The sequence below is a fragment of the Mya arenaria genome, chromosome 5 (genome assembly GCF_026914265.1).
Source record: "Mya arenaria isolate MELC-2E11 chromosome 5, ASM2691426v1".
Classification (NCBI taxonomy): Eukaryota; Metazoa; Mollusca; class Bivalvia; order Myida; family Myidae; genus Mya; species Mya arenaria.
In genome coordinates this window covers 19,675,323-19,689,257 of record NC_069126.1, presented here as the reverse complement: position 1 = coordinate 19,689,257, position 13,935 = coordinate 19,675,323, and the positions used below count along the sequence as shown (strand labels likewise).

The 13,935-nt window shown below is 38.8% G+C and overlaps 1 protein-coding gene across 3 annotated transcripts in view; it reads right to left on the bottom strand.

The window, feature by feature from the left end:
- The window catches only part of LOC128234390 (uncharacterized), a 44,434-nt gene that overhangs the window by 14,637 nt on the left and 15,862 nt on the right, over positions 1-13,935 (bottom strand). For 2 of the 3 annotated variants that reach the window (XM_052948602.1, XM_052948603.1), the window contains exons 2-4: positions 3,571-4,062; positions 1,970-2,134; positions 1,114-1,603 (exon numbers count right to left, since the gene is read on the bottom strand). In XM_052948602.1, coding sequence (XP_052804562.1) covers positions 1,114-1,603; positions 1,970-2,134; positions 3,571-4,035 — 1,120 coding nt within the window. In that variant the 5' untranslated portion in view covers positions 4,036-4,062. The remainder of the gene's footprint in view (positions 1-1,113; positions 1,604-1,969; positions 2,135-3,570; positions 4,063-13,935) is intronic. The other variant, XM_052948604.1, reaches the window with a different exon arrangement.

Below are 13,935 nucleotides of genomic sequence, written 5' to 3'. Positions count from 1 at the left end.
GCAGTATTAAGCAAATTGAATAAATAGTATATGAGTAAAAATGCCAACTTGACCTAAAACGTTAACCGGACGCCGACACCGACGCCAACGACGACGTCGACGCTGAGACCGGAGCGAATAGTCAAGCCTACTTATTCATCGAATAGTCGAGCTAAAATGCTTCAAATATTTCTTTTGATTTGATAAAAAAAATGTGATTATGACCTTTAAACAAACTTTCCATATTCTGTAGTTAAAACCTGATATACTTAAAAAAAGCACAGTTTCAAATATTTTCTATATGAATTTCATAATGCTTAATTATTCACTGCCAGATGCAATGTGCCCTTTTGTCCCTCAGCACGCTGTCCCTTTTCTGTAGCACCATGTCCTTTTAAAAGTCAGGCTTAAACCCTTTCAGTCAATCCAGGGCCATGATTTGTATTACGTATAATATGGATATGGAGATGTAAGTTATGTACATTGTGTGATGGTTCTAAACAACTGTGTGAATTATTGCGTGAATTGAAATAATTTTATTGGAGTTATAAGTGAAAAATCCAACTTGCTCCTTAACTTTAACCACACACCGACGCCGGGGGCGAGTAGTAAAGCCTCCTTATTCTTCGAGTAATCGAGCTAATGAAATGTTTTACTAAATTGAAAACTTAACACTCTTACAAGGTTCCATAATGGAACAATCAGTAATTTCCCAACCGCCATATGAATAAAATAGTCAGAAAATGCACATATTAGGTACCAGCGGTCTATGTACTCCCTTTGCACACATATATTTGAATAATTGCTACCCAGCGCGGGCTGAATACAATAGCGAATGCGTGTGTCCATCGGTTGACGCAATGCAAGCAAGTCGAAGAGATGCAAAAGTAATTTCAGTGCTCTTTTTTGCGAGCATGGTGTAAACATTTATTTGCTAAATGATGGATTATACGAACGGATTGAATTATTGTTGTGCCATCGTGAAGATGAATGCTGTCTGGATTGATGTAATTTGCTTATGAGTTTTATTGTGCTGTAAAATAAATATTAGAAAAGAGGAGAATCAAAATCAATAATAATAACAATGTTAGCATTGATGGACATTTGAACGAATTCTTAAATATCAATACTTACCACGTTTCTGTTTTTGTAGTTTTTCTGTACGCAACCGCTTAGCATGTATTTCTGTCTGATCTTCAACCTCTATTTTACGTTTTGTCAAAGAATGTTCTATGTGTTCTGTGGTTTGTCTTTTTAAATTTTCGGCATGTATCTCAAGCGCTAATTTACCATCGGTTACATATTTTCCAATGCGTTCTGTGATCGTTCTTTCCATAAGCTCCATGACCCTTCTTTTCTCTTCTTCAATCGACAAAAGAATGTCGTCTTTAGTCCCTAATAAATCCTGTTTTGCATCGTCAGAAATTCTTTCAAGTGATCGCAACATGTTTTCCTGATTCTTCTGGAATTGTTGGGCTTCAGAGTGCATACTCTCTTTAGCGCGTTCTTTATCAATTTCATCTGCGTTGAATTTTCGTTCAATGTCGGCAAGTTTCTGTTCGAATTCATCATGTAACTTCTGGCAAATACTGTAGTATACATTCTCATCTTTGGATGTCTTAAGCTAAAATAAATTATTTCACCTTACATTTTGGATCCAGTGTCTACTTTGTCAAACATTGATTTATAATTTGTGTTTGTAAATGATTGCTATGTTATCAAAGAATAATACACAGTGATGAAAGTGTGCATACTTAAAAAATAATAGTGTTCAAGACAGAGGGTTTTCTGTTAATACATAACAAATATCAGATGTTAATGTCATATATATACGTACATGTACATTATATGCATGCTATATTGTTATTTCAGCGTAAGATTTCTTCTATTTTGTCAGACAATCCAAAACATTGGAATATTGCGAGGCCCTAAATAATTTATAACACTAAATTTATTTATTTAATTAAAGTGATAGTGTATAAACGATAACCTCGTCCAATTGTGTCCGCGCCAGTATCGCCTCTGGCCGAGTCTTCAGCCCTTGCTCATTAAGAAGAGCGTACAGGTTATCTATGCAATCGGTTGTGGCCCGTTCTGTCAAGGCGGTGGAACAAATGTCCGGCATGTGCCGAATGTGGTTGACCACTTCTCTAGCCTGTAATCGCATACCATGTTTATAGTTATAAAGCGCAATAGGTGAACCAAATCTTTACAGATATTTGAACACATGTCTGCCATGTGTTGATTGTTGTCGAGTTTGTCATAATATAAGACAATTATGCTTTGGTTTAGTTAATCAAGGCGCTGTAAGAAACGTCTAGCATGTGCCGAATTCTGTTGACCTCCTTTCAAGCCCATCATGATTATTTAAATAGTAATGGTGAAGTGTAGTTAATTATAGCACTGGAGCAACTCTCTTATATGTGCCGAATGTAGTTGACCTCGTTTTGAGCCTTTTACATCACATAATATTGTCGGTCTGGTTAATTAGGACACTGGAACAAACGTACGGCCGAATACTAGTATGATTGACAACTTCTCATTTATGATATGATATATGTCAAACAATTACAAGAATGCCGCTTCCACACACAACCACTTGTCTGTCGTTGCGATTAAGAATTAAGAGACATAACTATACAAGTATTAAGTACAGAATTATGAGCCGTTTTGTTACATGTAATATGTGAACAAAGTTTCATGTTTTTTAAACGATTATTATTATTATTATTATTATCACTATTATTACTATTAACATTATTATGTATAACTAGTATAAGTAAACTAACGTTAAACCTGAACAACAGCAATGCAGCATTATATAAAACGTGCATTAATTGAAAATCACTGTGCGTTTCCATTTCAAACTGAGCGAAACTCAGTGAAAAATGGTTTACAAAAAAAGAATATAAAGATCCCGCTAATAATGATTAAAATATCGCTGCTTGAAAGAGGCGTGTGTGACGTTATTCTTCTGTTTGACGTTAACGAAGGTTTTTTTTTGCGAGTCCTTGTTTATAATGGTAAATAAATGTAAAACCGCTGTAAGTGGTCTAGTTAAAGCAAATACTATATCGATATATAATGCGTACGTGTTGACATTTCATACGGATTTCATAAAATACAATTAAGGCCTCCCCTGATTGATGTTCCGTCCCGCGGTTTTACTGCACCTATATTTTGAAAATGTTATTCATGTATAAAAAGAAAAAATATTTCTGTGACCGCACCTTTATTGTCATCACGAATCCTATTGTTATTATTATAATTATTATTTATTATAATTATTTATTATTATTATTATTATTATTATTATTATTATTATTATTATTATTATTATTAAATTAAATTATTATTATTATTATTATTATTATTATTATTATTATTATTATTATTATTATTATTATTATTATTATTATTCTATGGGATTTATCTACATGTGAACATATTGTAAATTGTGACATGCATAACATGCTTTGTGAATATCCTGGTATTTTTATGGCCAAGGTTAACGCTTTATACAACATGACGATAACCCTGATGACAACGATCACTTAAAGACTATAACAAAAACATATTCAACGATCTTACCTTTTCACAGATAGTGCCCGTGATTTTGCCATGGAAATGCTTGCAGTTAATGATGAAGGCAGCGATGCCATTGAAATCCGTTTCTTCAATTGTGGTTTTGTCCTCGTACCCAGCTGGTGGCATGAACACCTTGGCTATCTCCCATGGTGAGTTTACCCAGTTTTCTGCTTTGGTGTTTTTTAACGTTAGTGCACCTATGCCTCTTGCCTGTCCATAAGCGTGCTCGTCGACTAACTCATCTCGAAGAACGACATGATATGGGCACCTTGCATTTCTGTTCTGTACATCTCTGGAAGAGCATTTGATGCATGCTGGTACCTGTGCTTTGTTCAATATGTCCCCATGCAACTGGGCGGCCTCCTCACTGACAATTGGCAGAAGAGCATGTCTTGTGACGTACACAGCCCGCCACTGTTTAAGCCAGTTGCGCGATTCCGGCTTGTTGGTGTCTATGAGTTTTGACATACCGCCCACATCTGGGTTACATCTGATCTTAAAGAAAGAAATTACAATTTTATCAATATGTTCTGGACAAAGAGAGAAGTGAACAGGCACACAAAACCCATCTCCCCTTGATCACTTACTAAATATACGAAATCAAATTCTAGCAAGTGGGCAATATTTCTAATATTTGCTTAAATATGCCAAGAATGTTTTATACTAAAGATTTTTCTGGAATCGATTAAATTGAGAATTCTTATCTTAGTGCAATATTTAATTACAAATTCGTGTTAGTTTTAAATGATTTCGTGAATATAAAATCACGTTTTACTTGACAAAAGCACAACATACAGAACAACTTCTATGTTTAGCTTAATAAAATGCCCTTTCTTTAACCTAGCATGATCCATTTCCAGCTTGACTTACATATCATGAAGACAATCATTTTAGCAAATTTTATATCAGAAGCACAAAAACATCTTTGATTGTGTTCAAAATATGTTATATCATTTTCAAGAAACTATTTTATTATTGAAACTGACTTATATCTGAACGTGTTATGATATGAAACATGATACAATGTAAGGTACAGGGACAAGACTAGTTGTGAAAACATTCACGGACTTTCCGAAAGCACAAGTACACCTTATGCTGTGTTCAAAATAGTGTTGATATGACCTAGGAAGTCCAACTATTACTTACACTGACTTATAGATATTCTCAGATATTAAACATACTACAATGTAAACTAAATGGACAAACTAGTTGTGAAAACATAAACAAACGTCCCACATATAATAACAATTTAAGACATAACATACACGTCAAATCCTCTAGTTTGGTTTAAAGAAAGCTACTGGCCAATTTATCGCCAACTATGAATAAGCTACATTTGCTAAACAGAGTATGATCAGAAACGGGACTCCTAATTCTACATTTTTAGTGCAACCCTGTCAAACCCTGTCCACACCGTATCCGATTATTATACCTTTGTCGCTTTCACTCGCCAATTTATTTCATACCTCTTTACTTCCTGTATATGTATTAAACGAACCCTTTTTCATTAATATGTGTATCATTTTCGTTTAAACTGCATCATATTCAAATGAAGCTAGTAGGAATGACAGAAAAAAGTCATACGTAATCTTGAAGCTTGAAGCTCTATTTTGTCCGATCAATATAGCTAAATGTGTGCATTTTCGTAATATTGAACCTTTTCATTAGCGGTATTAAATTGATTATGCGTGATGATTTCTTTTATTTACTGTGGTGAAGTGTATTTCAATACTGATTGTTTAGAACTTTGAAAAAGTCAGGAACGTTTTTAAATGGCATCGTCGTTAAATTTAAAGATAAAAAAGTGCATATTGTGGATATATACTGGCAATATACTTGATATATAAAACAAGTATAGCTACAATAGAAGTCTCAAATCATATTTGAGATACTGCAGATCACAAATGTATTCGGTTTATGTCCAAAGTAGTAATTTCTAATTTCAACAACAAATACGTTACAACCATTTGTAAATTTAGCGATTTTCTAAACAATCAGCGCAAAGTGCTTTACGACTACTCGCAATGTCACCCAGATGCAAACATTTGTAGTAATAAATGTCACTGCACTGCCTTTAACAGTCATCAGAACATTTGTAGTAATAAATGTTAAAACGCTGGCTTTAACAGTCATCAGAACATGTGTAGTAATCAATGTCACTACCCTACCTTGAACAGTCAATCAGATCATGTGTAGTAATTAATGTAAAAACGCTGTTTTTAACAATCATCAGCACACTTGTAGTAATAAATGTCACTACGCGGCCTTGATCAGTCATCAGCACATTTGTAGTAAAAAATGTCACTACACGGCCTTTAACAATCATCAGCACATTTGTAGTAATAAATGTCACTACGCAGCCTTTAACAATCATCAGCACATTTGTAGTAATAAATGTCACTACGCGGCCTTTAACAATCATCAGCACATTTGTAGTAATAAATGTCACTACGCGGCCTTTATCAGTCATCAGAACATTTGTAGTAATAAATGCCACTACAGTGCCTTTAACAGTCATCAGAACATTTGTAGTAATATATGACACCTCACTGCCTTTAACAGTCATCAGAACATTTGTAGTAATATATGACACCTCACTGCCTTTAACAGTCATCAGAACATTTGTAGTAATAAATGTCACTACACTGCCTTAAACAGTCATCAGTACATTTGTAGTAATAAAGTCACTACAGTGCCTTTTACAATCATCAGTACATTTGTAGTATTAAATGTCACTTCACTGCCTTCAACAGTCATCAGAATATTTCAAGTAATAAATGTCACTACAGTGCCTTTAACAGTCATCAGGACATTTTATGTACATGTCACTACATTGGCTTTAACAGTCATCAGGACATTTGTAATAAATGTCACTACAGTGCCTTGGACAGTCATCAGAACTATTGTGGTAATAAATGTCTATACACTGCCTTGAACAGTCATCAGAACATTTTAATTGATAAACGACATTAAACTGACTTTAACAGTCATCAGAACATTTAGGTAATAAAAGTCACTACACACCGTTTAACAGTCATTAGAACTATTGTGGTAATAAATGTCTCTACACTGCCTTTAACAGCCATCAGAACATTTGAAATAATGAATGTCACTACACTGCCCTTAACAGCGATCAGAACCTTTGCAGTAATAGTTGACACTACACTGCCTTTAACAGACAGCAAATCAGGAACGCACTTGAGGTTTATTCGCAGCCTGTCACTGTTGCAAACGTTATTCCTGTGATTTGACTCTTTGTTTTGTATTTCAAGTCTTTTCATCAGACTAATCGACGTTTGCAAGTGTACATCGTCATCAAATACAAATGTGGTTATATATATAAACTTGTCGCGTATCTGAACTTAAATATTTTATAATAAAATTTGATGGAGGAATAAATAGTTTATGTAAATTGAATAGATGACGATTATTATATTTACAATGGCAGTAAGGGACATTATCAAAGAGCTAGTATTTAACCTTAGATGTATTACTTATAAGTGAGTTGCGTTTAACAAATGCTTCTTTAATACATTAACATACAGTCAAAACTTGCTCTTTATTAAAGGATGTCAATAATTGATTGGATTTGAATACATATTGATTAACATAGTAAAATCGTTTTATATAAGTTTTACGTAATTTTCAATAACATCGAATAATACATACGAAGGGATATTCATCCACTATGTCCCTACTATTACAACACTCTAATACCGTTCGTTACGTGGTATATTATAACGTGTATATTATCCACAACTTAACAGATGTGCAGAATTTTCTCAAATTTACAAAGTATAAATGAAAATTGTTTGGATATATAAAATAAAATATGTTTCGTTATTAAAGGAAGTTTCAAAAATATATTAATGTCCAACTCAATGAAGTTCTGCCCGTAACATCGTAAAGCGGAATTTAATTGTCCTACAATACCCTGACTAAAACTGGTTAAGTCGGTTTTGTAGGTGCTACTGTTTAGCGCGGGAAAATGACGTGGTTTAAGCTATCATAGTCAATTATATGGAGACTGCTCTAGGTGTCACATCAAATTTTATTTACATAATCAAATTCTTTATTTGTTTAACTTCCAAGTGGACGTAAATGGAGTGATATAATCAAAATAAGAATAACATAGGACTGATATGTTGGAGCAGGTCGGACAGATGCTTAAGTTAAGTTATAATTCAAACACGCAAATAATATCAAGCTAATATCTTCAGAAACCCCTAAATTTAAGCGTAAAAATAACGAAGAGCAGTGCAAGCTCAATGTAAAAGTTATGAGGAAGCTAGAGGACGCATCAGGTACAGAAGATCAAGAGTCTAAGGTAATGTTGAAAAAAGGTATACATTGTTTTCACTTTCTAGATTATAACCGGTTTTGTTGAACTATACATGCATACGGACTGATCACATTATTGCCAGTAGAAATTCTTAAAAGTATTCATTCAGTGTAGACGATTTAGAATGAGTGTAACTTTAAATCTTGCGGACAAAAGGACATTTATACAATTGTTTTGAATAATAAAATATAAAGCTCAACTATTAGTCGCATTTTTGCAGGTTCTTAACAATATTAAAACGGATGCTATTCTAAAAGTGAGATTAAAACGTGTAAATAGAGTTTGATTTGCAAACATCAGAACGGAGAAAAGTTTGCAATTTGTTTGAATAATTCAACAGTGTTATGTTTTATTTTTATTCTTTACTCTTTCGAACAATATTTTATTACAAAAACAAACTGGAATGATCCTGTTTTTGTGACTGAAAAGGCTATTGACGAGCCCACATTTTGGAAACAGAATGTACGAATACTGAATAACACTGGGAAAACACTTACAAATATAACACTACGTCATTTTCCTATTTTATGCGATGCTAACGCAGATGGGTATGGCGGTTATATCGAAATTTCGTTCTTGAATACGCAAACAACTTCTTTAAGTTTGTAAACCTTTGTCTTGCCGAAAGAAGGCAGTCATGCGCTCACCGAAAGTGAGCAGTTATACCTATATCAATGTTTAGTCCACGGCAAAAATAAACAGTAGGTTGCTCCAAGATGTTATAAAGGCCGTTCTCGGAAGTTATCATCAGGTCACACGCAAATGTGGGTAGAAAATCGCTCCCGGATGTGATTGTAGGTTTAAGTACAAAAGTTGACAACCTTTTGCACCCGGATGAGAGTTTTAAGTCTCTCGCGGAAGTGGATACAGGACTTTTCCCTGAGTTTAGAGGTGAGTCACTCATACAAGCAAGTAATGTTTTGCTCCCGGATGCCAGCAAAGGAGATGTTAGTAAACATGTATATCACTCCTTGAAGTGAGCTGTTTAAGGAATAACGGAATTTGAAAAAAAAATGTTATTTAAAAGCCTTGTCAGATAATGAACCAGTTGTAGTCGTCAGTTGGTCAGAGCAAGAACGACAGAAAAATTCTACGTAGAGAGAAGTTGAAGCTGTTATGTGGGTCATGGTCAGTTGAGTAGAGATTTTAAAAGATAATAATGTTAAGGTATTCTCAGATAATAAAAACGTTAAGTCCATTTTGAAAAATGGTAGCAAAAAGAGGATCTGCATTTACTTGCGTCGGCCATATTTCGGTTATGTGAGGAACAAATTCTAGATGGTGGGTGCCGGGTACTGAGGGCATTGACGTCTTAAGTCTTAAGGCAGGTAATCGGAATTGGGTGGTACCCCCATCCAGGTTGGTAGTTAAATGTATGAAAAAGCTGAAGGTAGATAAAGCGACATCGCCGATTACACCGTACTGGGTTTCAGCTCCATATTTGCCTTGTCTTTTTCAATGAAAAGGGGCATTTAAAAGTTTCATACGAGAGCATTATATTTTGCCAAAAGCAGGCGATACTTGTAACGGTGATGGTAATAATGGTGTAGTTAGTAAAGATACGTCGTTAATTTTTTATAGGAAAAAAATAAGCGTTGAATTTGTATAAAGTGTTTAGCTTTGATCAGAGAGCTAATGAGCTGTCCTTTCGAACAGGTCCTAGCCTAAAGTCCACCATTCGACAGGAGATCGTTGGTGCTGACATTGGTATTGACAATTCAGGAAATATTGCACAAGGAATGGCCTGTTATGTGTTACAGTCTATGGCTACTTCTACAACGGTCAGGTACAGCTGTTGTTTTAATCGTTTTATGAAATACTGTGTTTCATTAAATTAATCATTTCTGCCTGCAAGTGCAATGACTATGTCAATGTATATTACGAATTTACTCGATAAGGGGAAGGCATATTGTGTCATATCGTCAGCTATTTACGCTATCAAATTAATCCCTTCTGAAGTGGAATAATAACACCTTCTGTCCACTTTCATTTAAAAAAATTAACCCGCCGATAAAATGCTGTTAAATATATCACAGTAGTGACTTAGAAATATGTCAACGCTTTCAATAAAAAAACTCATAAAAAAATGCAGTTTCTACCAAATAAAAATATTAAAAAAACATCAACTGTATCAAGTCATTCATGCAGAGGAGGTGAAAACTGCTGCTGTTAGAGTGCTAAAATCAAACACGCTGATTAATCAATGTATATTAATCCATTCCGGATCATATATCGAACTCGGCAATATTAAACAATCCTAACTATCCTAATAATAGCTCATCTAAATGCTCATGTAAGCTAAGAAAAAATAGTTATATTGGTCTGCCAGAATTGCTCAATTGTAGCCAAAGCTACCACTATGGCAATTTGGAAGTCTGTACTCTATAGATGAAAGGCATCGCGATATATGTGCTTATTGATACTTTTTTAATAGTAAACATGACAAATGCATTAACGCCCATAAGTGTTAATAAAGCGAGGGAAATAACTCGATAATCGTTCTACTCAGAGTTTTGGCTCTCACTATAGACCCGCGTAGCACGCGTACTTGAAGTTTCTTTTTAAAGACTTTAACGGTTTTTAAGTTATGAGCAAGGTTAGCGATAACACAGATATCAATAAAGACATCAAGGATATGACAACACGTCTACCCTTTTTGGAAACAAAAAAGACACTTATATTATTTTATATTTTTAATTTTAAGCGATGAGGGTATAAATTTGCTTAATCTAAATTATTGATATAGTTTTCATGTGTTGCAGAAATCATAAACGCTTTTCGTAGCAATTAATCTAAAACTGCGCAAGGCACACTAGTGCACGGGGTTTACTTCCCGTAAAATTTGATGTAAATTATCTTGTAACCTAATTGCGGCATCAACAATTTGGCGATCTCCAATGGCTAATGAACCCAGTGTATTTTCAATGTGCATCTAAACTTTTGCTTTTCCGTAAGTATGCTGGTTGAAAATGCGTCTTGAACGGTATGTAAATGGCAGCTTGCATAGCACATGTTTAGACCTACACTGCAGGGCAGTGTCTTAACCAGATTGCCTCGGAATAAGAAGTGGACAGCGGTGCCTGTCTTGTAACGTACACTACCCGCCACTGTCTCCACTAGTCGGCCTTCGAAAGGGCAGTGGTCATAAGGCGTATAATGCGACCTATACTGCCCGCCACTGTCTCAACTAGTCGGCCTTCGGAGTGGCAGTGGTCAGGAGGGCTTATCATGCGACCTACACTGCCCGCCACTGTCTCAACTAATTGGCCTTCGAAGTGGCAGTGGTCAGGAAGGCTTATTATGCGACCTACACTGCCCGCTACTGTCTCAACTAATCGGCCTTCGGAGTGGCAGTGGTCAGGAGGGCTTATTATGCGACCTACACTGCCCGCCACTGTCTCAACTAATCGGCCTTCGGAGTGGCAGTGGTCAGGAAGGCTTATTATGCGACCTACACTACCCGCCACTGTCTCAACTAATCGGCCTTCGGAGTGGCAGTGGTCAGGAGGGCATATTATGCGACCTACACTGCCCGCCAATGTCTCAACTAATCGGCCTTCGGAGTGGCAGTGGTCATAAGGCGTATAATGCGACCTATACTGCCCGCCACTGTCTCAACTAGTCGGACTTCGAAAGGGCAGTGGTCAGGAGGGCTTATTATGCGATCTACACTGCCCGCCACTGTCTCAACTAATCGGCCTTCGGAGTGGCAGTGGTCAGGAGGGCTTATTATGCGACCTACACTGTCTGCCACTGTCTCAACTAATCGGCCTTCGGAGTGGCAGTGGTCAGGAGGGCTTATTATGCGACCTACACTGCCCGCCACTGTCTCAACTAGTCGGCCTTCGGAGTGGCAGTGGTCAGGAGGGCTTATTATGCGACCTATACTGCCCGCCACTGTCTCAACTAGTCGGACTTCAAAAGGGCAGTAGTCAGAATGGCTTATTATGCGACCTACACTACCCGCCACTGTCTCAACTAATCGGCCATCGGATTGGCAGTGGTCAGGAGGGCTTATTATGCGACCTACACTGCCCGCCACTGTCTCAACTAGTCGGCCTTCGGAGTGGCAGTGGTCAGGAGGGCTTATTATGCGACCTACACTGCCCGCCACTGTCTTAACTAGTCGGACTTTGAAAGGGCAGTAGTCAGAAGGGCTTATTATGCGACCTACACTACCCGCCACTGTCTCAACTAATCGGCCATCGGATTGGCAGTGGTCAGGAGGGCTTATTATGCGACCTACACTGCCCGCCACTGTCTCAACTAGTCGGCCTTCGGAGTGGCAGTGGTCAGGAGGGCTTATTATGCGACCTACACTGCCCGCCACTGTCTCAACTAGTCGGACTTCGAAAGGGCAGTAGTCAGAAGGGCTTATTATGCGACCTATACTGCCCGCCACTGTCTCAACTAATCGGCCATCGGATTGGCAGTGGTCAGAAGGGCTTATTATGCGACCTATACTGCCCGCCACTGTCTCAACCAATCGGCCTTCGGAGTGGCAGTGGTCAGAAGGGCTTATTATGCGACCTATACTGCCTGCCACTGTCTCAACTAATCGGACTTCGGAGTGGCAGTGGTCAGGAGGGCTTATTATGCGACCTATACTGCCCGCCACTGTCTCAACTAGTCGGCCTTCGGAGTGGCAGTGGTCAGGAGGGCTTATTATGCGACCTATACTGCCCGCCACTGTCTCAACTAATCGGCCTTCGGAGTGGCAGTGGTCAGGAGGGCTTATTATGCGACCTACACTGCCCGCCACTGTCTCAACTAATCGGCCTTCGGAGTGGCAGTGGTCAGGAAGGCTTATTATGCGACCTACACTACCCGCCACTGTCTCAACTAGTCGGCCTTCGGAGTGGCAGTGGTCAGGAGGGCTTATTATGCGACCTATACTGCCCGCCACTGTCTCTACTAGTCGGCCTTCGAAGTGGCAGTGGTCAGGAGGGCTTATTATGCGACCTATACTGCCCTCCACTGTCTCTACCAATCGGCCTTCGGAGTGGCAGTGGTCAGGAGGGCTTATTATGCGACCTACACTGCCCGCCACTGTCTTATCTAGTCGGACTTTGAAAGGGCAGTGGTCAGAAGGGCTTATTATGCGACCTACACTGCCCGCCACTGTCTCAACTAATCGGCCTTCGGAGTGGCAGTGGTCAGGAGGGCTTATTATGCGACCTATACTGCCTGCCACTGTCTCAACTAATCGGACTTCGGAGTGGCAGTGGTCAGGAGGGCTTATTATGCGACCTATACTGCCCGCCACTGTCTCAACTAGTCGGCCTTCGGAGTGGCAGTGGTCAGGAGGGCTTATTATGCAACCTATACTGCCCGCCACTGTCTCAACTAGTCGGCCTTCGGAGTGGCAGTGGTCAGGAAGGCTTATTATGCGACCTATACTGCCCGCCACTGTCTCAACTACTCGGCCTTCGGAGTGGCAGTGGTCAGGAGGGCTCATTATGCGACCTACACTGCCCGCCACTGTCTCATCTAGTCGGACTTTAAAAGGGCAGTGGTCAGAAGGCCTTATTATGCGACCTACACTGCCCGCCACTGTCTCAACCAATCGGCCTTCGGAGTGGCAGTGGTCAGGAGGGCTTATTATGCGACCTATACTGCCCGCCACTGTCTCAACTAATCGGCCTTCGGAGTGGCAGTGGTCAGGAGGGCTTATTATGCGACCTATACTGCCCGCCACTGTCTCAACTAATCGGCCTTCGGATTGGCAGTGGTCAGGAGGGCTTATTATGCGACCTATACTGCCCGCCACTGTCTCAACCAATCGGCCTTCGGAGTGGCAGTGGTCAGGAGGGCTTATTATGCGACCTATACTGCCCGCCACTGTCTCAACTAATCGGCCTTCGGAGTGGCAGTGGTCAGGAGGGCTTATTATGCGACCTATACTGCCTGCCACTGTCTCAACTAGTCGGCCTTCGTAGTGGCAGTGGTCAGGAGGGCTTATTATGCGACCTACACTGTCTGCCACTGTCTCAACCAATCGGCCTTCGTAGTGGCAGTGGTCAGGA